We start from the raw sequence: 24,246 nt of genomic DNA on the forward strand, positions 1-24,246 counted from the left end.
CCTGGCTGTGGCTAACAGGTCAACAGTGGGCATAATTAAGGGCTGTCCCTCCATGTCTGTCCACCAGAGTGACCCCGTGTCCAGGTGCAGTCTTCACAGCTAGAGCAGCTCTGCCACATGCCGACCTCTTGCTTGCCATTCCTCCCAGCCCAGGGCTTTTGCACGTGCTCTTTCCTGTTCCTGGAACTCTGACCTGATGAACTCCTCACCCTAATTCTCGTGGCCCCAGCCTGCGCGGCCTGTCCCCTCAGGCCTTCCCACACTCCTTCCCTAACTGCCTGGCTCCTGCTGATACCCCCCAACCCCCACCACAGCCTCTCTCCTCGTCTTTCTTGAGTGGATAAAGAAAAAAAAACAGAAGGGGTTTTTCTTAATTTTGTCACTCAAATGTGAGATACAGTCTCCAAGGTCAAGAGTGAACGTGGCCGGCGCCCCCGGCTGCTCCTTTGCTGAGAGTGAAGTTTCTGTGGGTTTCTCTCCGGTCATTCGCAGCAGCTGCCAGGGCGTCTGGGCCTCCTCCCCCGCCCTCCCCAATGCGCCCAGCCCCCCAGCTCTCAACAGCGACAGTTGTCAACGCCCCCCACCAGGGCGGCTGGCCGCTCCACTCAGCAGGAGACTGAAGGAGGCTGTGGTCCAAGGGGCACGGTTGGAGGGCGGGGCCTTCTGGGACGTCGCCTCCGGGACGTCCTCCCGGCTTCCTCTGGTGGCGCCTTTCCAGTCTTGCCCAACCCCGGACTTCCGCGCTTGCCTCAGCCACCCGCAGGAATGAGGTGCCGCCCAGGCCCCCGCCCTGCACCCTTCCGGCCTTGGTGCTGCCGGCCGGGACCCCCAGCCCCTGGGCTCTAGCACTCGTCCCCTAGGGCAGCTGCCCCGCTGCCACCCCCTTGTGGACCGGCTGTCAGGACCACTTGGAGCCCCCCGGTGGTGGCACCGTGAAGCGGGTCTGGTGCACAGCCTGGTCCCAGGCTCCTCCCCCGCACGGTGCCCACCCATGCGCTCTTCTGGAAAGGCACAGAAAACGCGGAGACTTCCCCCGCCCATGAGGGGCTGGCGTGGGGGGGTGGGCAAGGCTGGGGCGTGTGTGCCCTGTGCCGCCTGCGGTGCCCCCACGAGAGCGCACCCGCCAGGCAGCGGCGGCAGAAGTGACCATCTTACTTTTCGTTTCATAAATGACGCCCGTGTGCGTGTGTGCAGACCCCCCCACACACGAAGCAAGGTGAGACCACGGCACAGTGGGCATCCCCGTTCCAGACCCCGCAACTGGGGCACTGTCACCCCATGTTACTCCCAGGGGAACCAGGCTCGCCCCTCTTCCCCTCGTTCCGGTGTATTTATGGAAGCCCAAGGTGCTGGGCACAGCTCTATGCCAGGGCGGCCGTGGGACCACTCCACCGCCTCTGCCCTCAAGGGGCTCACACTGCCTCCTGGGGGGACCCGAGGGGCACTAGGACTCCCCCGAGACAGGAGCGGTCAGTAGTCAGTGGTCAGCTGTCAGCCCCTCAGGAGGGGCGTCCTGGAAAGCTGGCCTGCGCGGGTGCACCAAGTAAGCCCCCAGCATCCACCCTGGAGAGGGGGTCCTGGGTTCTACTGTGTACCCCCCAAGAGACATTGATGTCCTGGCCCCCATCCCTGGGACGAATGAAGAGTCCTGGTTCATCAGATCTTTCTGAATGAGGGTAGCGTCCTTGCGCAGGAGAGACACAGACCCGGGGGAGAGCCACATGAGGATGAGGCTGGGGTTGCAGTGATGTGGCCAGAAGCCAAGGGACTCTCAGAATTACCAGCAGCCCCAGAAGCTCCAAGAGGTGGGAGCGGTCCTCCCTCAGAGACCCGGGAAGGAACGGACCCTGCCCACAATTTGATTTCCATTATTGTACGAACTAATGTAGGTGAGGTAGTGACCTCCCCAGTGCAGAAAGTATGCGAGCAGAGCGCTGATGTAGGCAGGAACAGCCCTGGGAACTCAGTGCATCTATCCAGCCATCTGTTGGGAAGGAGCATTTCCTCTGGGCCAGCGAGGGGCAGGGTCTCCCCTGACCATGTCCTGCTCCCCGGGAGGGCGAGGGTCACAGGGCAGCCCCTTTGCAGGTGCAGATGCCTGTGAGGACCAGGAGGGCAGGTCCGGGCTCCCCTAGGGCATCTTTGTATCCTTGGAGACTTAGGGAACGGTGCTTGCCTGGTGCCCAGCCTAGCCACTCCCCTGCCCTCAGACTGTGCTAAACTGGGGGACGCTTTGGGGTGGCCCTGGGACCCAGGGAGTGACGGCCAAAGCTGCGCGAGATCGCCTCCAGCTGTCCCTTTCTGGATAACCAAGGGAGGGGCCTGGATGGTGGTCAGGCAGCCGCCTCCCCCCACTGCAGCAGCCGCAGCCTTGGTGGAGGGGGGCGGCGGGCGGGGGAATCTCCTCAAATGCAGCTTCTTTGAAGCTTCCAAGGCATCCTCCCCCGCATCCCTGGCTTTGGATGAGGTTTTGTTGAGCAAATCCGCAGTAAGCCAACCCAGAACCTGAAACGCTGGCTGGCCCCCAGCCCCCGGAGCCTATTCCAGACTCTCCCACCGGCACCCCCTGGAGGCGGACATGGGGCCTCTCCTGGACCATCTCTGAGAAAAAAACGGGACCAACTGCTTGTCCCCAGCCTGGGAGCGAGCCCTAGATGAGTCCAAGCTGTCCAGCGCGCCACTGGCCAGGCAGATACAGCCCAGTCCCGAGGCAGGGTCCCTCTGGGAGGGGGAGGGGAGGAGTGCGGTGGAGGAGGGCATGGCGGGGACTCGGGAGTGGAGGAGGAAGCGCGGCCGGGCACTTCCCCAGGAGGAAGCGGCTCTGGATTTTCCCCAGGTGTGGCTGGAGGTATAAAGGGCACCGGGAGCCGGGCAGCCTCGAGGTCCGCAGCCTCCAGGCCCGCAGCCTCCAGGCCCGCAGCCAAGCGCACCTGCCTCTCTCCGCCCAGCGCCACGGCTGCCATGGTGAGCCTGGTGAGCCGCTGCTCTCATGCCCCCACCTGCACTGTGCCGCCAGCCCCCAAGCAGAGGATGCTGGCATGGGGTCCAGGAAAACCCCAAATCCGGGGACAGGAGAGAGCCAGGACCCAGCAGCTCTGGTGCTCTGGAGATCCTGGCCTGAGGGCTAAGTTTCCCTCTGGGTCTTAGTTTCCCCAACTGTAGAGGGAGCGCCGCACCCCATCTAGGGCAAGCTAGGAGGCCAGGGAGGTGCCGCCTTCCCTGGGCACCACCCTGACCTGACCACCCAATGTCTGTCCACCAGCTCCTTCCTGGCCTCTTGCTTCTGCTCTGGCTGCCCGCCAGCCCAGCCCACCGTGGCCCCCAGCTCTTGGGGGGAGCCCACCCCCACGGGACCCCACGCTGCTATTCAGCCGAGGAGCTGCCCCTGGGCCAGGCCCCGCCACACCTGCTGGCTCGAGCTGCCAAGTGGGAACAGACTCTGCCCGTAGCCCTGGTGGCCAGCCTGGAGGCGGAGGGCCGCAGAAGGCGGCATGACAGGCCCCCAGCTGGGACCCAGTGCCCGGTGCTGCGGCCTGAGGAGGTACTGGAAGCCGACATTCACCAGCGCTCCATCTCGCCCTGGAGATACCGGTGAGGGCCGCGGGACTTCCAGGGGGACCGGGGTCCCTGCCCTGTAGGGTTGAGCCAGCCCCTCCCCTCTCCGAGCCTCCATGTCTTCGAAGCTAGAGGAGCTGTCACCCCCCCACCCCCCACCCCCGAGCGGGAGGGCAGGGCCCATCCCAGGGGACTGCCGGGAGCTCCATCTCCCGGGCCCCCTGGGACAATTCTGGTAAACGCGGGAGCCCCTGCAGGGGTGGCTGGGCCCAGGGCTGGGGGTCGGAGAACAGGGCGGGCGGGAAGGGGGCCCCATGCCACCTGCCCTGCAGCCTGGTTTCCCCAGCCCGCGTCGGGCCAGGGGCACCCCGAGTGCCAGGCACAGCTGGGGGTGGCGGGCAGGGGCCTCACCCCGTCTGTCCCCGCAGCGTGGACACGGACGAGAGCCGCTACCCGCAGAAGCTGGCCTTCGCCCAGTGCCTGTGCCGGGGCTGCATCAGCGCCAAGACGGGCCGGGAGACGGCCGCGCTCAACTCCGTGCCGCTGCGGCAGACGCTGCTGGTGCTCCGGCGCCGGCCCTGCTCGCGCGATGCCGCGGGGCCGCCCACGCCCGGGGCCTTCTCTTTCCACGCGGAGTTCATCCGCGTGCCCGTGGGCTGCACCTGCGTCCTGCCCAGGTCGGCACAGTGACCGGAGGCCTCGGCTGTCTTGGTGGCATCGGGGGGGCCATGGGCCGCCCCCCCAGACTGGACAATTGGGGTCTCTGCAAAGAGGGTCCCTACTATTTATGGGTATTTATTGGTTATTTATTTGCCTCCTGGGGTTCCCCGGGGAGGTTCCGAGGCTCCGGGCCTTGGGGCTGAGAACGGGCACTGAAGAGCCACGTCCCTGGGCCTGCGGGGTCAGCCTGCGCCGGTCAGGCCCATCTCGAGACTCGGTTTACCCTTCCTGCAAAAACAGTTGGGCTAGAAGGAATCATTTTATTCTTCTAGAGCTTCTTAAACAAAATGTGTTCTCATGTCCCCTCCTTGTCGGTGGTTCCCCGGGCACCCTCACACCTTCACCAGCCTCGGGCTGGTCCCGGCCCCCAAGCTCCCCCTTCCCAGCCCCCCCAGGAACAAGTACCCTTGTATTGCTAAAACAATTATTTATTCAAAGTGTGAGAGTGTTTTTAATCGACAAACGCCCCCAGAGCACAGCGTCAAGGCAGGGGGCAGTGGCTGAAGGCACCCTCCTCACCCTCACCCCTGCCTGGCCCGAAGCCCAGCTGGTCCACTAGGGCAGCCGCTGGCCCTGGGTCCTGCATCCTTCCAGAAATGTCTGTGTGTGAACCCCGAGGGTGGCCTGTGTGCGAAACGTGTGCGCCCCGAGGGCCCTAGTGGGTTTCACCTGCCAACACCTCTGGCCGTGGCTCCTGGGGAGGGGCTCTGCTCCCGGTCTGGCCACGATGCGGGCAGGCCCTCGCCACCAAGGGCCCCCAGCCTTCTGCCTCATGGCCGGGGCGGGTCAGCTCGGGGGAAACGCCTGTGCAGCCCACCTTCCCCCCAAGTGTCTGAGTCTCTCCTGCAGCCCCACCAGAGACCCAGACAAATCCGAAGGCCCGTCTCGCTGCCCAGATGCCCCCCTGGGGGCTTCTGCCCCCACCCCCTGCAGTGACCTGGCCAGCCAGGGGCAGCCCCTCGGCCAGGCACCCCTGCCTCTGGACCTGGGATCAGAGCCTGTGCAGTTCCGGCGAGGCGATGACATCCCCCTTTGGAGACTCGGTTTCCCCAGCCCATCTGAGGGACGTTTCCAGCACCTCCCTGCCCATCCGGGCGTTTTCACCCCAGAAGGCCTACTGTGTGTGAACGCGCGCCCCGCTGGGAAGGAGGGACCTTTGTCCGGGGTCTGAAGGACGCTTGGCTCAGCACGTGACTGAGTCTCCACCACATGGCTGGCTCTGAGAGCAGGGCCCACGGGCCACGGACACCACAGAACCAGCGGCGACACCATCTGTTGGTGAAGGAACAATGGCTGGGGACAGGAAGGGAGAGGACCTTCCAAACCAAAGGTCCAGGAGGCCCAGAGGCCCCGGGCCAGGGGCATCCCTGTGGCGGCAGTGACCGGAGTGCTGCCGGTGGCATCTGTCCCGGGCCGTAGGAGCCCTGGCGGTTTGGCAGTGGCCCGGTGGGACGGGCAGGCGGGGAGGCAGAGGGGGCGAGAGGCAGCCCATCCGGGATTTATGCGGAAGCAGGGGCCTGGATTGGGAGTGGGACGCACACGGAGTCAGGAGCCTGCCCTCCTTGGTTTATTTTGGAGGCTACTTGGGGGACAGACGGAGACGCGGGTCACACGACCTCGTCGATCACCGGGACCGGGTTTTCCTGGGGGCCACCGGAAACCCCTGCCACCCCTGCAGCCTCCTCTTCCCCAGGCTTCTTTCGGGCCTCGGCTGGGGGCCGGGGCGGGGGGTTGCTGGGCGGCTGCTTGATGGTGCCCCCGACTTGCGGCCGCTCCTTGGGCTTGGGCTCGATGGGGACCCACTGCTCTCCACGGACGGCCGCCTGCAGGATACAGCGGAGCCGGGTTGATAGGGCCTCCCGGAGGCCATCTCCGCTCCCACCACCAGCCCCCGGGAACCGGGCGGGACCCACGTCTGAATCCACTAACTCCGGAGTGACAACCGGGACCCCAGACTCCGGCTGCCTCACTCTCCAGGCAGGACCCCACAGTGGGGAGGGCAACCAGGACGCCCTTCACGCTGATGCTCCAGCCGCGGGGTGGGAGGGGCCGGCGGGAGGCTTCCTGGGGGCACAAGCCATGCGGCTAAGGGTAGAGAATGGGCTCCTGCTGGACGCAGAGCCCTCAGCAGGCCCCGAGGGCTTGGGAACGTGGGCTTTTCATTTGTGCCCACCCTCCTTGAGAGAAAAACTGTGACATGATGTCACTTAGGAAGCAGAAGAATGAATGGGCACCGTGGCCCCACCTCCCGAGGTGAATCCCAGTATGTCTACCCTGAAAAGGAAACTCCAGGATCCGAGGAGGGCAGAGACGCGCCTGACGGGCAGGGAAGGGCGTCTGTGGAAGGTACAGGCCAGCGGGCAAACAGGCAAACTTCCGTCCCGCCCAGGGAAGGGCGTCAGACCAACACTAACAGACCCCTCTCTGAGGCAGAGAAAGTACTCAGGGTCTGAAATCCGCACACAGAACACTCACACTGAAAACAGAACGTGGGACTCCTGCAAGTTAATCAGGAAACACAAAAGCCCCCTCAAAAAATGGGCGGTTCTAAGCAAAAGCTCAAACAGATCTGGCCCAGAGCCTGCGCCCGGCAGAGCTTCCCCCAACGCCGTCCTCCCCCGAGCCCGCCGGCTCTTCCGGGAAGACCAGGAGACGTGCAGCCCTACCTCGGGGCCTTTGCACGTGTCCCGGCCCTGGGCAGGCCCCATGGGGCAGCTTTGGAAAACATCCCCGTGGCATCTGTACCGTTAGCAGGCTCCCCAGGAAGTGCTCCCAATAGCACCCCAAGTTAGCAGGGATGGGTGAGGTGAGAAAAGTGTGGTTGGGCCGTGGCTGGCCGTGTGACCCTGGGCCACCCACATCACCTTTCTGACTTTCTACTTCTTGATCTGCAAAGCAGGGCCAAGGCCCAGAAAAAGGAGCTAGCGCACACTACACGTCCAGTGACTGGTGGCCACGGACCCACTGACCCCGCCACGGCACGAGTGAGGACTCAGGCTACAGAGCTGGCTTTGGGGACCGAGGTGATGAGGGCCCGCGGGGCAAGCCACAGTCGACAGCACTCACCAGCAGATAGATGCTGCTCGCAATGGCCAGGCAGGCCGTCCCCAGGATGGTGGCAAGCAGGAAGCCGGCAGGTACCGACAGCCTTGGGGGGGGGGGGGTGGGGGGGGGGAGGCAGGTGGTCAGGAGGAGTCTGCACCCCAGGACCCCCAGGACCAGGCAGACCATAGCATGTGGCCCCCAGGACCCCGGCTGGAGGACACGCCCAGTCCTGCCAAAGGTTGGGCTTCCACACTTGGGCCCTTGGAGCTGTCCTCTGCTTTTATCTGAGCCTTAACAATTCTTGGGGTGCTGGGGCTGGGCCCCCACCCACCACGCCAGGAGGACGCCCACGTGGCTGTCAAGGCCCCAGGGCGTTGGGGCCTCCCTGGCAGGAACTAGCAGGCACATGCCCAGGGCAGTGAGCGGAGCCGCCCAGGTGAGCCTCCTCAGCCCCCGACGACTCCCCAGTGAGCTCCCGGCGTGGCCGTGAGCCGTTACGCGGCGCGAGGTCACGGGGCTGGTCTGGGGAAGCCCCGGTTCCGGGTCTGGAAGCCTATCTGGGCCGGGACAGGGCTGACTCGAGCCGGTGGGGAGGGGTTTACTCCAGGGCCATACTGGTCCCCGGGGGAGGGGGAGGCGGGAGGAGGCTCACCCCAGGTGCAGGAAGGCCCGGATGTAGTAGTTCCTGGTGAGAGGCCCGAACACCTTCAGCACTTTGGTCATGTACTTCTGTCCACTAGGCGGAGGGCGAGAGACAGACTGTATCCTGCTCAGCAGCCATCCCCCCGCACCCCCAGCACCCCTGCTTCCTCCCTCCGAGAGACCGAGGGGCCGCAGCAGCAGGGCGGGCTCTGGCCTGTTTGCCCAGGAGGGCGTTTGCGGCCTCAGAAGGCGTGTCCTCCCTTGTGGGGTGGCCCAGCCCCGGGGACGCCCCCCAGCGCAGGGATGGCAGCTCACCATCTCTCCATGGTGGACCCCTTCCTCCTCTTCCCCCGGGGGTACTCCAGCAGGCAGACGAACACGCCTGCGCCACTGAACGTGCCGTGAAGGAACAGCTCGGAGAACAGACGGGGTGCAGCGGCCTGCTGGCGGGAAACAGCCAGGCAGCTTCCGACGGGTCTGGCCACTTGGGTGCCCGCTGGCCCATCCCAACTGGGCCAGAGGGGCTCAGCCCACCGCCGACAGATCCCAGGCCGGCCCAGCTGGACAGCTGATAGAAGGGGGGCACAGAGGGGCTCCCCAGAGTTCCCGGGGCCTCAGTGCTGGTCTCGGGGCTGCTGACACCTCTCGCCAGGCCACGGGCCTCCTGGCCTCACGCCAGTCACTCCCCTGCTCCCAGCCTCGGCTTCCCTAACTGCGACTGAGCCCTGTCCTGCCTTCCCCACGTCTGCGAGGGCCCAGGGAAACTGTGACATGCCCGTGGCCCCAGGGGCAGCCGCGTCCGCACCCGGAGCCCCGCACCACTGTCCCCCGCACCCCTCCCAGATCTACACCAGCAGGATACATGGAGTACGCGCCGAAGTACCACTTGGTGAACTGGCCGGCCGTGGCCACGACGCCCCCCATGATGAGGACTGCGGAGAGAGGAGAGGCAGGTTAGCAGGAGTCCCCTCCCCAGCTCTCCCCGTGCACTCCCCCTCCCTTGGCGAGGCCAGCCGTCGCCCACAGATGCTCTGCGGTGGGACAACACACTGGCCCCTGCAGGGGACACAGTGGGTGGGCTGGGGCGGGGAGTAGCCCATGAGCTGGGCACGGGGCCAGGGCCGGGCTGACAGAGCACGGTGCGTGGACAGAACAGGTCCCCATCCCGGCAGCTGCTCAGAGCCCGGGGAGCGCTGGCAGGACTGGTCCTCACCCAGGCCCCCGCGCTGCAGGGCTCCGCGACGCCTGTCCATTTTGTGTTTGCTTTCCGTGCTTCGAGATGACATTGTTATTTGTGGGTGTCTGTGGACGGACAACCTCTCCCGGGCGCACGGCACTCCCGCCGACCCACCTGGACCGCGGCGGTCAGGGGCTGATACCCCAGCCCCTTCCTGGGCCTGGCGTCTGTCGGCTCTTCCCAGCCTGCGTAGGGCTGCCTCCCCCGGCTGGAGGTGACATACGGTTGGACCTTTCCTCCCCAGAAACTATTTTGTTACAACCTGTTCTCTTGCGGTCACGTATCTGCAACATGAAATGTTCCACTGTAGCCATTTTAGAGGCAGAGACCTAAGTCCTCGCACACCTGCGTGCGCAACCCAGGAACTTCCAGCGGTTTCTCCGGCTACAAGCACGGGGGCTCGTGCACGATTACGGATGAGCGGGTCCGGCCGCGCTGTGTGACGGGCGCCGGTGTCACCTTCCCACCGCCGGCTAACGCGCTCCAACCTGAAATCTCTTCCCAGATCACACGTGGACGGGCGTCAGCTTCCCCTCGGCCTCACCCCCCAGCTGCGCGGGCAGGGTTACTTCATGATCTCCCATCGGTGCTCACGCCCGAGGCCCCCTCCTTGCCGCCAGCCCTGCTGCAGGACCCCGTGCCCCCCCCCCCCGCTGACCGGTGTCCCTCAGGGGTCCCCCCGGGGAGGCCTGCTGCCCTCAGTGAGTCGGCCTGGGGCTTGAACACACCCTCCCCTCCCCACCCAAGATCTCATTCCCTTGTCTTCTGGCGGCCCTCCTGGAGAAGTCGGCCGTCAGCCTGACTCTCGAAGCCACTCTTCCCCTCTGGTAAATTTTAAGATTTTTCTTTAATGGTCTATAATTTCGTTACCTTGTGTCCAAAAAGGGATTTGTTTTTCTTTATTGTGTAAAGGACTGCTTTCTTTCAATCTGAGATTTCTCCATTTCTGGAAAATGCTCGCCCGTTCGTACCGCCCCCCAGCACTCGCTCTACGGGGCCCGGACTCTCCCCTCTGCGCCTGCTGCTCCCCACAGGGAGGGTCTTCCCTGCACCCCCACTGCCCCCACGCGGCGGGCTCCCTCCCTCCACTGCTACCCACCCTGCACCCCCACCCCTGCACCCCTGCACAGGGCGCAGCGTCTCCTCGGTAACCCCGTCTCTGGTGTGCGCGGCATGCTGCGAGGCTCCCCGAGGCCCATCGTCCATTCCACGAGCCTCTTATCTTTACAGTGAGCACCAGCTCACCCATGAACCGTTAACGAATTTTCTTTCTTGAGGTTCTGCATTAGTTCACTTTTTGTCCTGTTTCATTGTACGCTCTGCTCTATTCTCCCCTCGAGGGACTGGAACATACTGGTGGGCATCAAGGCGCCCTCACGTCCTCAGGTCTTCCAGGCGGCTCGGCTCCCTGGCTCTGCCGCAGCGGGCCCGCCCCGGGCCCCGTGCTTCCTCCACAGGCGGGGCAGGGGGTGGGGGTGCGGAGCAGGCGGCTGGCAGTGCCCGGCTTCCTGTGGCGGTCTCCTGCACCCCCGGGAGCAAACGGGCTTGCAGACAGCTTTCACGTTGCCTCTGCTGGGGGCTTCGGGGTTTCTCCAGGCCTGGGCCCCGTGCACGGCAATCTCTTGGTCTGGCCCAGGGTAGAAAACATTCAGCCCTTCCCCACACATAGCACAGGCCTGAGTTTGCAAGGCTTTGCATGGTCCCAGGCTTCTTCAAGCCAACCCTGGCTGCGGGTCCCAAGCATCCTTGAAAGGGACTGTTCTCAACTCTGTTTCTTGTGCATGTGGCCCTCCCCAGCCAGGTCTAGCCATGCAGCCCAGATTCACCTGTTTCCACACAGAGGCCCCCAAATCCCACCAGGTAAGAGCCTGAGCCCCTGAGAGTCCCTATTCCCCCGGCACCCCTTCCTTCAGCCCAGATACACCACCTTGAAACCTCACTCTGCTTGCTGCCAGCAGATTCCCTACCAGTGGCGCTGCTGAGCTCTAGTACATATTAACTTTTTTTGTTGGCCGCTCAGCATCTGGGGGAGCTGGGAGAGGGAAGTGCGCTGTTCCGCATTCAGCCAGCTCACTTGTGTTTGGGTCTGTGACTTCCCCCTCCCGAGCGGCGGCGGGGCTGCCTGCCCTCGGCAGGAGGAGGACAGAGACACCACTGACCCACCAGGGAGGAGGGAGGACTGCCGCGCCACCCCCAAACGCCAGGAGAGCCATGCTCCGCGCAGCACCGAGCAGTGGCAAGGAGAGACAAGGCCTCAGCTCTTGCGGGTCTCATGGTCTTGTCAGGGGAACAGAAAGAAAATCGAAACCAGAAGAGGGGGAAGGGGATGGACTGTCTGGGGCTCCTTTCCGCCTGGCACCCCGGCAAGTCTGCTCCAAGCGGGTGGCACCGTGAGCTGAGAGCCAAATGCAGAAGCCGCAGACGCTTCAGCTCAGCAAAGGCCCTGGGCTCAGCTCAGAGGATCCGGGAACAGAACAGAAGGCTGTGCACGAGTCCCGGAGAGGGCAAGGGTCTGGACACTCAGGGATTGGAGCAGCCAGAGTCTGGCTTTTGGTGTGTGTACTAGAAAACCCCAGGAAGGCTCTTAGCAGCAGGTGCCACCATCCGGTCAGATGGGGCTTCCCACAATAGAAAAATCTGTGGGCTGTGATTGTGTGTGGTCAGGGTCTCACCAGGCCTGAGCCGTCGCCGGAGGCTACAGTTCACACCCAGAAGAGAAGTCAGCAAGGGAGGAACCAGAGCAGGCCCCGTGGGACCTTCGGACAAGCACTCTTATTTGACAATGGAGAAGGCTGAGCTCACCCCCGACTTTGCCATCTGTGCCGCGGACATGAGAGAAGTGTGGGCCCCACACTCGCAGGCGGTAGCCAAGGCCAGGACGCCGGCCTGCTCACAGTGGGCCTCCAAAGAACCAGAGGCTGGTCTGCAGTGGACAGCCTGGGGACCGTGACAGCACCATGTGACCGACCCACTGAGTTCTCGGCCACTGGAGAGGCCCGCAGCACGTAGGATCTGCCTGCACATACAGCACACCCTAGGCCCCGCGCTCTAAAATGTGATCTGACAGTGTGGGGCGGGGAGACGTCCTCTGCCTCTGCTCCTCCCTCCCCAGGTGCAGGAGGCCGGGTGGGGTGCAGTCCGGGGGAATGGTGTGCGGCTAAGACGCCCCTTGCCTGCATGTTCCACATTGGGCGCACAGGCCCTTCCTGGGACTGGCAGGTCCCTGGAGGGAGGCAGGCAGAGCTTCTGGGGCCCCTCTTGACTCAGCTTTGCCCCACCCAGTCTAGAGAGGTTCCTGCTTGTGAGTACAGAGCTGGGGTGCACACCCCACTGCTCCCTTACCAGAGCTGTTGTGCACACGGGGCATGGTGCCTGGGGGCCCTGCCCCCACCCCAGAAGCAGTCTCTCTGGGAGTTGAGCTGAACAGGGTCACTCTCGGGGGTTTCCAGCTCCCTTATGAAATCCTAGAAGCCATGGTGTCCAACTGGGGGTGGGGCCCCACGTGCTGAGCACCTGCCCCCCAGGACCCAGGACGAGAGGAAGCCCCTCTCCACGGCTAGGCTAAAGCCCCCCAGCCCTGGGCAGCAGGGGTACGGGCTGTCCACTTGCTGTGTTTACCCAACCCCAGGGGGCAGTGACTCCCCGGAAACCACCAGGGACGAAACGCCTCTTCCCCTGGTTGCAACTTCCTCTCCCGTGTAGAGGTCCCGGCTGGGGTGGGGGAGTAGAGGGGACAGCTGGAGGGTGGTCAGGAGCCAGGGCTTTCTGGTCTCCAAACCTCCTCCGCAGGCCAAGGTCCCTGACTGCCCCGCTGGCCGCAGCCCACCCCGGGCCCGCCCCGGGCCCGCCCCGCGGCTGCAGGCCCCCAGCCCTGCCTTCAGTCCCCACTCCCGGCCCGCAGCCCGGGCTCTCGCGCCCGCTCTGGCCCAGCCCGACCCGCAGCCCGAGGGCTCGGCGCGCACTCACTCAGGCCGGACGCCAGCGCCTGTTCGTTGGCCCACATGGCCCACTCGATCTGCCCCATGGTGGCGGAGACGACCGCGACTCGCGGGATCCCTGCGACACTGCGGGCCGCGCTGCCGCCGCCGGCCCAGCCCGAAGGCCGGCCCCGCCCCGCCCCCGCCCCGCCCCGCCCCGCCCCCGCTCCGCCCCCGCTCCGCCCCGCCCCGCCCCCGGCAGCAGGCCCCGCCCCGCCGGGCAGGTGGGGGACCCCGCTGGGGCCGGCCCCGACCCGCTCTCCGGGAGAGCAGGGACCGAGCGTGGGGGGCCCTGCCGGCGCCGGGCCTCCCTCCCAGGCGGGGGTCCCCGCAGCCCCCGCCGGCCCCGCTCCGTCCAGGCCCAGGCCTCGGCCTACTTCCTCCCGCAGCTCCTTCCAGCTCCTTCCAGGCGCCGCAGGGGAGGCCACCACTGCCCCCTTAGGCACCATCAGCTCCACTTCCCAAGCGTCCCAGGGCCTCTTCGGACCAAGGCGATCCCTGGAGGGCTGGGCCACAGGGGGAGCACGCTGTGGGGTGGAGGCACCTGCCTAAGAGGGCAGAAAGCTAGGCGGCAACAGGGGGTTCTCCAAAAGAGGTGTGGGCAGGCTGGTTCCTAGAAGGTTTTCAAGGCCTAGAACCTTCACCGCAGCCACACCACGGATGCCCCACAAAGGAGCAAGGCGCCAGTCCTCACCAGGGGGCACAGTGGCAGGCCCAGCCCCCACTTCCTCATCGGCGTGCTGCAGCTCAGGTCTAACCACAAGCAACCCTCTGCTCCGGGACTAAGTCCGAGGGCAGGACCTGCCAAGCTTCTGGGGAAACCCGGAGGGCAGGGATGGTCTCCCTTCACCCTCCCCGTCAGGATCACAGCCCAGCAAGGTGTGCTGGCCGCCCCCACAGACCCAGACCCAGCCCTGACCCTTGTGGGAGGGATGGAGGTTCGGCCCGGGGGTCCACCTCCTCCCAGAAGCCTACCCTGCCCTGCACTCATGTTTCAGAACAGGGAGGGGTGGCACTCCTATGGTTTCAGAGCCCAGAAACTTCTGGGTTGCGGGGAATCAAGTCCTTAACCAGCACTCCCACCAGCAAACCCACTTCCCACCTTCTTGCGTGGACAGGGACTCACAGCCAGACCCAAACCACATTTCACGCCCATCAGAGCCTCAGGAGTGCGTCAGCCACCAGACGTGGCTCATGGCCACGTGCTGAATGCCCACCGTGTGGCCAGCAGCCGACAGGCAAGCGAAAGGCACGCAAGGCAGCTTTCCCGAGCACTCCACCCACGCCCTCCCGGCCTCGCAACGCAGGGGCCCCAGAGTGTCAGGGTCGGAACCGCAATAAAACACGTCTGTCCCAGGCAGCACCAATGGCTTTATTCCCAGCAGCCCACAGGCTCCCGTGCAACGCACCCACCTTGGCGCCGCTTGCCCATCTCCCGCTAGAGACACGCCAGGGGTCTTTCTACAAAGAAACATTCCATTTGTTCCGCATGGCATGAGTCCGGCCGAGGAGCTGTGGGGGGCTAGCTGAGGCTTGAAGCTTTTGTGGGGGGTCCCTGAGGTCTGTAGCGGTGACCTGTCGTCCGGCTCGGAGGAGGGGTGCCGACTCTCCGTCACGCCCAGCAGAGCTGCCGTTTGGGGCAGTGGGAGCGGCCCCTTGAAGGGATGCCCAGCCGCTGCACACCATCCGGCTCCGCGCCCAGAATCGGATCCCGGTGCTGGGACCCGCTTTCTTCTCAGCGAAGCACTGGGTGAGGCACTTGGCGGGGGCGGGGGGGAGCGTTCCCCAACGGCTTGGTCACTCCACTGACCCAACTCGGCCGCAGTGCGGGGTCTGGCCTGGAGCCCCAACAAGCACAGACCCCCCGGCCGCCACCCCCAGCACCCCCATCCCAGTGAAGCAGTCTTCTTCCAGGGACGGCTAGAGCTCCCCTGAGGGAAGGCGGTCAGGCAGCCGGCTTCGGCAGGCCGTCCGGGCCCAGGAGGTGAGCGTGAGGGTCCTCCAGGATTTGAGGCCCGGGTCCCACCTGTCCGATGGGGAGGCAGGGGAGTACAGGTCAGAAGCTAACAACCCACGCGGCAGCGTCCTGCCCCACAGGGGCCCCTGTCTCTTGGCCTCCATCACCCAGATGTGGGGCGGACAGCACGTCCCACGTGCAAGGTAGAGACCGTGGGCCTGGCGGCTCAGGTCACAGGAATCAGGATCAGACCAGTCTCGGTGAAAGGCGGGCTCAGGCCTTCCAACTGGGATTGTGACCCGCTCCTGTGGGGTGAGCCGGGAAGGCCCCGAGGACCCCCAGAGCCTGTGTCTCCCCAAGTCCCCCCGCAGCACAGGGAACACTGCCCCGCAACGCCGGGGGTCCTTACACACCCACTCGGAGGGTGGCTGAGCGAAGGGTCAAGCCAGACAGTACAAACTCTGAAAACCCAAAGGCCACGTCACCGTGTCCCGGCGTTCCAGCCACGACAGACGGCAGCTGAAGGGCGTCCCTTCACCTGGTGGCAGGCAGGAGCTGAGCCCGCGGGGCTGGACGCGCCCCCTCGGTCAGCTGGGCCCTGGGCCTCACCTGGGTGGCAATGATGTACTTGACGCCGCCGGGGGTGGGGTCCACATCCAGCGCCGCTTTCAGCTCGTCTGAGAGTGGGACAGGCGGCACGGGCAGCCCCTTGAGAAACCTGGGGAAAGACGGGCAGCAGGTCTGAGGCCACGGACGGAGGCCGCAGATGCGAGACAGGAAGCAGACTGGCAGCTGGCATGGGGGTGGGGGTCCCTTCCGGGGAAATGCAGAAGCTCCGGAACCAGGTGGCAGTGCCGCTCGCACAGCAGCATGGGGACAGCTGCAGGCGCGCCCTCCCGGACCGTGGAAGGGGTGACAGCTCCGTGGTGTGTATCTGAGCTCGCGCATGGTGCCCAGCACGAGTGAGTGCGCGCCTGCTGGGGTCACCAGGAGTGGGGGCTCTGGTTCCCTCCTTCCACTCCTCACCCGCGGCTCCTACTTGGCCGGGGGGGGACAAAGGTCAGAAAGGAGCACCTCATGGGGCCTGCATGGCTCAGGGTGCCCAGCAACCAAATCTCAGTTTCGGTTCAGGTCACAATCCCAGGGTCCTGGGTCCGAGCCCGTGTCGGGCCGCGCGCAGCAGGGCGCCTGCTTCTCCCTCTCCCTCTGCTCTTCTCCCCACTCAAGCTGCCTCTCTCTCAAATACACCGAGATTTGAGAAACGAAGCAGCAGCACCTCAGTCCGAGTGGGAGCCCCTGCTCCCCCAGGACGCGCGAACCCACAAGCCGCCGCAGGGTGCCAGGAGGGATGAGTTCAGGCTCCCGCAAGGATGCCTGCTGCCTCGGGGGCTGTCCCTGGTCATGGGGTCTGTCCACCCGGTGAGGAAGCCAGCCCTCCAGCCCCACACACTACAAGTCAGTGTCCCCCCAATGACGGCGACACACACGCCGACCCCACACGTTCCCCGCACCCCTAGCAGCCAGGTGTCCCTGCACCGAGGTGACTGGAAGGGACCCGGGCTCCAGCCCCAGAAACCGTGATGCTGCTTGCACCTGCACGCGTGGCCACAGGCTGTGATGCGTGATGGTCACAGGGAGGCGCCCTTGGTGACACACCACTTGGGGTCCCTTGCAGAGACTAAGACTCCCCCGGGACCCCCCACTTAGCATCAGGCCTCGGGGGCCAGCGCCCAGATCTCAACAGGAGACTCCACTCCTCCCCTCACGCCTCCCAAATGTGGGGGACCCCCAACTCACTTGTCTCCGTTTGACTCGGGGGGGAAGCAGTGCCTCACGGCAGCCACAAACTCAGGCACGGTGTCGTGCAGGGCAAAGACCACGGCGTTGGGGCCCGCGTCAAACGTGTATGCCACCTGGAAGCCCCGGGGCCCCCGTGAGTGTCTGCAGGGCGGCTGGCCCAGCTCCCACCTCTCCTTGGCCCCGGAGACCCCGCACTGACTGCAGGGACGCCGCCGCCCCCTTCCCACAGGCTCAGGACCCACACCTTCAAGTGCCAAATGGGGGCCGTGCACCCATACGCTGGCCAACAGACTAAGTGCCTGCCAACGGCCGGGTCCAGAGGGGCCGCGAAGCCCGTCTCGGCCGGCCTGTGCCGGACTGCAGCCGGCTGTGCAGCAGCTCTGGGCCGGAGGGCCGGCGCAGGGAGCGCGCCGCGGGTCTGGGGAGCCGGCAGGAGCGGCCCAGCCTTGCCTTGGTCTGCCCGTGGTGGGCGTTGAAGCGGTGCACCAGGTGCACGACGCGCCGGGACGTGTCGCTGAGGTAAGAGATGGGCGGGAAGGTGTCCAGGCAGGTGGCGTGGAACTGGTTGCTGTCCTTCATGGTCAGCTGGGCGAAGCCCGGGAAGTCCCGCTCCCGCACGCAGCGGGCCATCTCTGCCATGCGCGCGGGCACCACCGACTCAGCCCGGAACTGCAAGGCACGGTCCCGTGAGGCGCCGGCCGCCCCCCAGGTCGCAGTCCCGGCTTGGCAGGGCGGCCGGCAGCAACACTGCGGGGCTGAGCCGGGCAGACCAGCGGGGCTTTGAGGGACGCGGGTGGAGCCCGCCGTGTGCCGGGAGGTATGGGACGTGCCCTGGGCCATCCTGGTGCCAGCCTTACCCTGAGCAGGGGGCTGGTCTCCACGCTGGTCCGCATGCCCGCGGTGCTGCCCGTCAGCTTCTTCTCCGCACTCACCTGCCCCAGAGAACGGGCATGGACCCCACGCTGCAGCCCCAGCCTAAAACACCGTCGCATCCCATCCGTCGCCCCCCGCCTGGGAACAGCAGCCCCTTTGCCACGGGGAGTCACTCAGAGCCGGGGCGGGTGCTTCCGTCACCGGGCGCGCCCACAGGCCCGGAGGAGCTGCCGCCGCCCAGCCTCACTCACCACAAGTATGAGAACTCGGAGTTCCGGCCAGTGTGACTCCGGGGCCACCTGCCGGGCGATGCTGTCCTTCCCATCGGCCCGCTCCCCCATCTGCCACTCCACGAAGCCACCGTACAGGCTCCGGCAGGCGCTGCCTGAGCCCCGGCGTGCCACTTCCGAGAGGTCACTCTCAACCCCGTAGACCTGGGCCAGGGTATAGGCTGAAGGCACAGAGGGAAGGGTAGAGGAGGCTCAGATGGGTGCGGTGGGGACAAAGACTTTGAAAAGCATGTGGCGCAGAGACCAACGCAGAGAGGCCCGAAAAGCGGGCATGAGGCTGGCAGCTGGCAGTGCGGGACCCAGGAAGCAGGGCTGGTCTGGCCGAGCGGCTGACGCCAAGACACTGAGCCGGGGGCCCGTGAGGTGAGCTCTCTGCCCCCAGCACAGGGTGTCCTCCCGGCCTTGCCAGTCACCGTGGGCGTCTCAGGCAGTGGCATGTGAGCCGGCTGAGCTGGGTTTCGGCCAGGCCACACACGGTGAGCCTGCCGCCTGCCATGTGGCGCCCAGCTTGCCCCAGGTGGGGAGGGCCTAATGGAGAGGAAGCCAGCAAACAGGGAAGCCAAGCAGGGGACTGGTGGGAGGGAGACAAGTTGCCAAGGAGTCTGTCAGAGCACCTGGAGCCAGCTACACCTGAAGCCAGCTAAGCCAAGAAACTGCTCCTATCTTAGGCTTAAGTGAGTTGGAGACGGGTTTCTGACACAAATAACCCAGAGGATTCTACACACACAGCCCCAGGAAGAGCTGGGCACCCGGATCCCTGGAGGCCAAGAGCAAGCGGTGCCGCTTGCCACAGCACACCCCTTAGGGGCCCTGGGCTCCTGTGAGCACCCACCTAGGCAGGCGTAACCCGCCGCTGAGGAGGCCAGGCCCGCAGCCGTGGGGAAGTTGTTCACGGATGCAACGTGAACCTTGTAGCTGAGGCCAAGGGCCGCTGGGTCCTCGTCACCGGCGCTCCTCCGTTTCCGGGCCAGGCGGCGGACTAAAGGGACGGGGGAGACGGTCACAGGCAGCGTGGCCCCGACCTGTTCCCGACATCTCCCCCGCCACAGGTCAGGAAGGGGCAACGGCACAGCTGAAGCCGGGCCTCTGCCCCAGGCTTGGTGCAGGCCTCCCGCTCAGGGCAAAGCCCCAGACCCCAGCCTCTGCGCCAGACCGGCTCCGGCTGTGCTGACAGGCGTCCCCTTTCCCTGAGGGGCTGGGCTGTGCTGGGAAGTCGGAGGAGCTACGAGGCAGCAGCACCGTCAGTGCACTGAGACCCCAGCCGGGGTGAAGAAGGGAGCGCGCAGTGGGGAACCACCCGGCCCGGCCCCAGGCCGCACGCGCCCCTCCCGCAAGCGCACTCACTCTCCCTCAGACAGGCCTGGAGGCGGGGCTGCTCCACGTCCTCCTCCCGGCCGTTCAGCCAGATCCGGTCCTCGGTGAAGTCCTTGCTAATGGCAGCTGTGGTGGTGGTTTTCAGCTGGGAAAGAACACACGGGCCACCTCAGGGCGGGGGCCGCCTAAGCGCCCCCGGCCGCTGGGGAGGGCCTTCCTACGTGGCCCTTCCCCGTCACCCACTGAGGGGCAAGGACGGCCTCCCTGGAGAACATGGCTGTTGAGGCTGAGGCAGCCAGGCCAGGCGGTGAGGAAGGCCTCAAGCCCAGCCTGGCTCCGGCTCCAGGGTGCAGCCCACACCTTCCTGGGCCGCAGCAGAGCCACTGGGCGTGGCTCCAGGAGGAAGGGACCACGGAGGACGGGAGTGCCCGGGAGGAGCCGTCCCAGCAGGGGCGGGTGGAGAGTTGAGCGACCAATCGTCCCACACGAGCGCGGCAGAAGGTTGGTGATTATCTGCTCTGGTGTTCGGTGCTGACCCGTACTGACCTGGTCTTGGTGCAAAGTGACACTCAGAGAGGAGTTGATGGGCAGGACCAGGTCCTCATCTCGCTTTCCCCCTGGAACAGACAACCGAAGGCCAGGCCAGTCCATTTCCCAGCCCTGCAAACAGCACCCTGCTGCCCTCAGTCCTCCCCACCAGTGCTCCCCCATCTGCCGGGCATCGGACACGTCCTCTTCCTGCTGGGCCCTCACCTTCGGGAAGTCTTCCTGGATGGCTCCCCCACTTCGCTGGGCTCCCGCTCCCAGAGCAGAGCTGGAGGCCAGTCCGTGCCCCTAGCTCATCGCGCGTTCTATCTTGCTTCATCCATTCAACTAACTGCCTTGCAGTGGCCTTCCAGGCCCTGAGCACTCTCGCCCCCCACGCAGGAGTGCCCTGGTGACTGCGACTCCTGCAAGCTCTCTGCGCTTAGGCCCTGGGGACATGTGGGGCCGCCTCCACTCCCCACGCACCAGACGAGGGAACCGTCCCCACGAGGGAAGTCGCGGAGCTCTCTGTGAAGCACACACAGTGTGTGTGGTGTCGGGAGGGGACAGTTACCGGCGGTGGTAATGACTACGCCTCGCAGGTGACCCATGACAGCCCAGACAGGGACCCGCACAAACGCGACCAGCTCGTCTCTGAGAAAGCGCAGAAGCGCTGCAAGGGGAGGGGGGCTTCTCAGCACATGCTGCCCGACACCTGGACATCCACGGCCAGACACAGACGGCGACCTGACTCTCACACCTCCCGCAGAGAAACAAGTCAAGGTGGAGACTTCGATTTAAAACGCGAAGCTACAAAACCTTTAGAAAAACATACGGGAGAAAATCTTTCGGTGTCGGACCAGGCAGAGGAGTCTCACTTGACACCAAAAGCGCGATCTATTCACGGAAAGCCTGATACGCTGGACTTGGGCAAAACTCTCAAAACTCTCAAAACCCTGTTAGGAGGATGATGGGACAAGCTAAGGGGTGGGAGGAGGTGCTGGCACACGTCCAGCAGAGGGTTAGTGCCTCGACTAGACTGCGGACTCTCAAATCTCCATGGGGAGGAAGCACACGGTCCGAGCAGGACGTGGCCAGGGGACGCGAGCAGACACCGCCCAGAGAGGACACGCGGGTCGCAGGTGAGCCAGGCCAGGGGTTCAGGATCCCTGGGCGGAAACCCACAACCAGATGTCACCCCACCGGTCAGAAAGCTCCAATAAAAACCAGTGAGGACATCAGCAACGGCTGAAGACCAGGATCACACAGACGTTGCTGTGGACACGCAAAGTGGGCCGCGGCGTTTCTGGTTTTTTTTTAAAGATTTTATTTATTTGCCTGATAAAATCAGAGAACCTTGTGGGGGAATGAGAGGCGGAGAGGGGAAGCAGGGACCCCTGTGGGGCTCACACGGCGGAGCGTCTGCCTTCAGCTCAGGTCACGATCCCGGGACTCCAGGATGGAGTCCCGAGTGAGGCTCCCGCTTAGTGGGGAGACTGCTTCCCCCTCCCCCATTGTCCATGCACGCTCTCTCTCAAATAAGTAAAATCTTAAAAAATTTTTTTTAAGGGGTGCCTGGGTGGCTCAGTGGTTTAAGCCGCTGCCTTCAGCTCAGGTCATGATCTCAGGGTCCTGGGATCGGGTCCCGCATCGGGCTCTCTGCTCAGCAGGGAGCCTGCTTCCCTCTCTCTCTCTCTGCCTGCCTCTCTGCCTACTTGTGATCTCTCTCTGTCAAATAAATAAGTAAAATCTTTAAAAAAAAAAAATTTTTTTTAAATAAAAAACTGAAATACAACCACCTTATGACCCAGCATTCGCCCCCAAAGAGGGACAACTTGGGTTCCCAGTGGTGCAGCGGCAGCTTTATCCACAATAAAGCTCAACCTGGAAACAGTCCAGCTGCCGAGGACCGTGTGGGACGGCCCCACCAGGGAACAGGACTCAGCACTAGAAGGACCAGTAATGACGTGAGCAGCCTCCCGTGGGAGTCTCGAGAACCCGGCAAGTGACAAGGGCCACTCCTCAAAGCTGCACACGCAGTGACTGCGCTCAAGAGCATTCTGCAGAGGAGAAGGGGGCCCCAGGGGGCCGGCTGCGGGAGACCGTGGGTCCCCAGCCCCGGGGTGGCCCTCCGTGTGGACACTGTCTCCCCCCTCCCATCCCGCGTGGACACTGTCACACACCACCCCCCTCCCGTCTCGCCCTGCGGGGCTGGGCATCCGCGTGGACACTGTCACCCGCCCTCACTCCGCCCCCACGGGACTCGCCATCTGCGTGGACAATGCCACCCGCCCTCATCCCGCCCCCGCGGGGACAGTCACCCGACCCTGTCTCGCCTCAGCGCGGACTGTCACCCACCCCATCCCGCCCCCGCGAGACTCGCCGTCCGCGTGGACACTGTCACCTTCCCCCGTCCCGCCCCAGCGTGGACACTGTCCCCCACCCCATCCCACCCCCGCGGGGACAGTCACCCTCGCCCCGTCTCGCCCCAGCGTGGACACTGTCCCCCACCCCATCCCGCCCCCGCGGGGACAGTCACCCTCGCCCCGACTCGCCCCAGCGTGGACACTGTCCCCCACCCCATCCCGCCCCCGCGGGGACAGTCACCCTCGCCCCGTCTCGCCCCAGCGTGGACACTGTCCCCCACCCCATCCCGCCCCCGCGGGGACAGTCACCCTCGCCCCGACTCGCCCCAGCGTGGACACTGTCCCCCACCCCATCCCGCCCCCGCGGGGACAGTCACCCTCGCCCCGTCTCGCCCCAGCGTGGACACTGTCCCCCACCCCATCCCGCCCCCGCGGGGACAGTCACCCTCGCCCCGTCTCGCCCCAGCGTGGACACTGTCCCCCACCCCATCCCGCCCCCGCGGGGACCGTCACCCTCCCCCCGTCTCGCCCCAGCGTGGACACTGTCCCCCACCCCATCCCGCCCCCGCGGGGACAGTCACCCTCGCCCCGTCTCGCCCCAGCGTGGACACTGTCCCCCACCCCATCCCGCCCCCGCGGGGACAGTCACCCTCCCCCCGCCTCGCCCCCGCGGGGACACTGTCCCCCACCCCATCCCGCCCCCGCGGGGACAGTCACCCTCCCCCCGTCTCGCCCCAGCGTGGACACTGTCCCCCACCCCATCCCGCCCCCGCGGGGACAGTCACCCTCCCCCGTCCCGCCCCCCCCGGGGGTGGACGTCCCGCGTGGGTCGTGTCCGGCGCCCCGGGCCGCGCACTCACAGTACTTGATGACCGCGATGTTGACCGGCGCGGTGCAGGTCACCGCCACCACCGGCTTCTCAGGGGCCATGGCCAAGAAGCCGCAATTCAGCCTCCAGCCGCTGCGGGGCCCGGCTCGCACCTCGCCCGCCCTGCGATTGGCTCGCAGGGACCCTCCGTTTCGCGCGCCGCCCAGTCAGCGGGGGGCCCCGCCCCCGCTCCACTTCTCAGCCAATGAAGGGGATCGAACGATGGACTGCCGACTCTGGGCCCGCCCCCGTTGGCGGGCCCTCACCCGCAGGCTCTGCGCAAGCGCGGAGATCTGTCCAGGCATCCCCTCCACGCAGGCGCAGGGCTCTGCGTAGGAGCAGGGATTGCGCAGGCGCGGAGCTCTGCGTAGGCGCTGGGACCGCGCAGGCGCAGGCGTCTGCGCAGGCGCGTGGCGTCGGACCTCCTCCGAGCGACCCTGGATTGCGGCTGCGGGGGCAGGTTCGCGCGGCCGGAAGCGGTGGGGGACGCGCCCCGAGGGCCCGTCCTGCCGGGCTGGGCTCAGGGGGACCAGGCGCCCAGACGCCCTCAGCAGCTCCGGACGGCAGGCGGGGTGACCGCGCTAGGGGTGCCGGCGGAGCCGAAGGGCAAGCCCCGGAGTGTCGGACCCGCACGCCTGACCCTCGGGGTCCCCCGTCCGCGCGGGGCGCGCAGGTCTCCGCCCTCCTGGCCGTCGGGGTCCGCGTGCCCCGTGGGGCCCATGCGTCTTCCCCTCGCCTGACGGCCGTGGAGCCCCCGCGGCCCGGCGTCCCGTGGGGTCCGCATCCCCACCCCGAGCTGGGCCGGGTCGGGCCGGCGCCAGGGACGTGGCTTCGGACCGTCTCCGACCTCAGGCCCCGCGGACTCCGCTGCCGGAGGTCCTGACCCGAGCAGAAGCCCAGAGGCGCCGTGTGCCCCTCGGCCACCCGCAGCCCCACTCACCCCTCCGCTTAAAGCTCGGGGTCAGCGGGGCTCGCCGTATCCACGGGGCGCTGGGTGGCTCCGGTCCAGTCTCTGCGGTGTGGCGCCGCGTTCTACCTGCTTTCCAGGCCCGGAGTCGGGTCCCCCGACAGCCATGA

General features: G+C 65.9%; 3 protein-coding genes and 1 long non-coding RNA gene across 9 annotated transcripts in view; 2 read left to right on the forward strand and 2 right to left on the reverse strand.

Moving 5' to 3' along the window:
• Positions 1 to 2,530: 2,530 nt before the first annotated feature.
• On the forward strand, positions 2,531 to 4,707 carry IL17C (interleukin 17C). The gene is given in 4 exon segments (XM_032323791.1): positions 2,531 to 2,670; positions 2,673 to 2,710; positions 3,263 to 3,591; positions 3,984 to 4,707. Coding segments are annotated over 4 exon segments (645 nt in total). The 5' UTR covers positions 2,531 to 2,654; the 3' UTR covers positions 4,246 to 4,707.
• A 1,097-nt stretch (positions 4,708 to 5,804) lies between these two features.
• Positions 5,805 to 13,312, reverse strand: LOC116579020 (cytochrome b-245 light chain). Of its 2 annotated transcripts, XM_032323792.1 has the most exons (6): positions 13,166 to 13,312; positions 8,825 to 8,894; positions 8,278 to 8,352; positions 7,973 to 8,056; positions 7,342 to 7,423; positions 5,805 to 6,098 (listed from the first exon to the last, which is right to left on the reverse strand). In XM_032323792.1, exons 1-6 carry the CDS (start codon positions 13,221 to 13,223, stop codon positions 5,883 to 5,885), a joined length of 585 nt encoding a protein of 194 aa, XP_032179683.1. In that variant the 5' UTR covers positions 13,224 to 13,312; the 3' UTR covers positions 5,805 to 5,882. The 2 variants fall into 2 exon arrangements, with proteins under 2 accessions (XP_032179683.1, XP_032179684.1); XM_032323793.1 differs by lacking the exon at positions 7,973 to 8,056.
• The window catches only part of LOC116579023, a 31,859-nt gene continuing 15,331 nt past the window's right edge, over positions 7,719 to 24,246 (forward strand). For 4 of the 5 annotated variants that reach the window (XR_004281113.1, XR_004281112.1, XR_004281111.1 and 1 more), the window contains exon 1: positions 7,719 to 7,756. This is a non-coding gene — a long non-coding RNA (uncharacterized LOC116579023). The remainder of the gene's footprint in view (positions 7,757 to 24,246) is intronic. The other variant, XR_004281110.1, reaches the window with a different exon arrangement.
• MVD (mevalonate diphosphate decarboxylase) lies at positions 14,528 to 23,314 on the reverse strand. The gene is made up of 10 exons (XM_032323789.1): positions 23,162 to 23,314; positions 19,957 to 20,027; positions 19,441 to 19,555; positions 18,929 to 19,075; positions 18,058 to 18,257; positions 17,791 to 17,865; positions 17,384 to 17,602; positions 16,931 to 17,046; positions 15,743 to 15,851; positions 14,528 to 15,202 (listed from the first exon to the last, which is right to left on the reverse strand). The coding sequence occupies exons 1-10, from the start codon at positions 23,229 to 23,231 to the stop codon at positions 15,122 to 15,124; spliced, it is 1,203 nt and encodes a 400-aa protein (XP_032179680.1). The 5' UTR covers positions 23,232 to 23,314; the 3' UTR covers positions 14,528 to 15,121.

This window comes from Mustela erminea, chromosome 19, assembly GCF_009829155.1.
Source record: "Mustela erminea isolate mMusErm1 chromosome 19, mMusErm1.Pri, whole genome shotgun sequence".
Classification (NCBI taxonomy): Eukaryota; Metazoa; Chordata; class Mammalia; order Carnivora; family Mustelidae; genus Mustela; species Mustela erminea.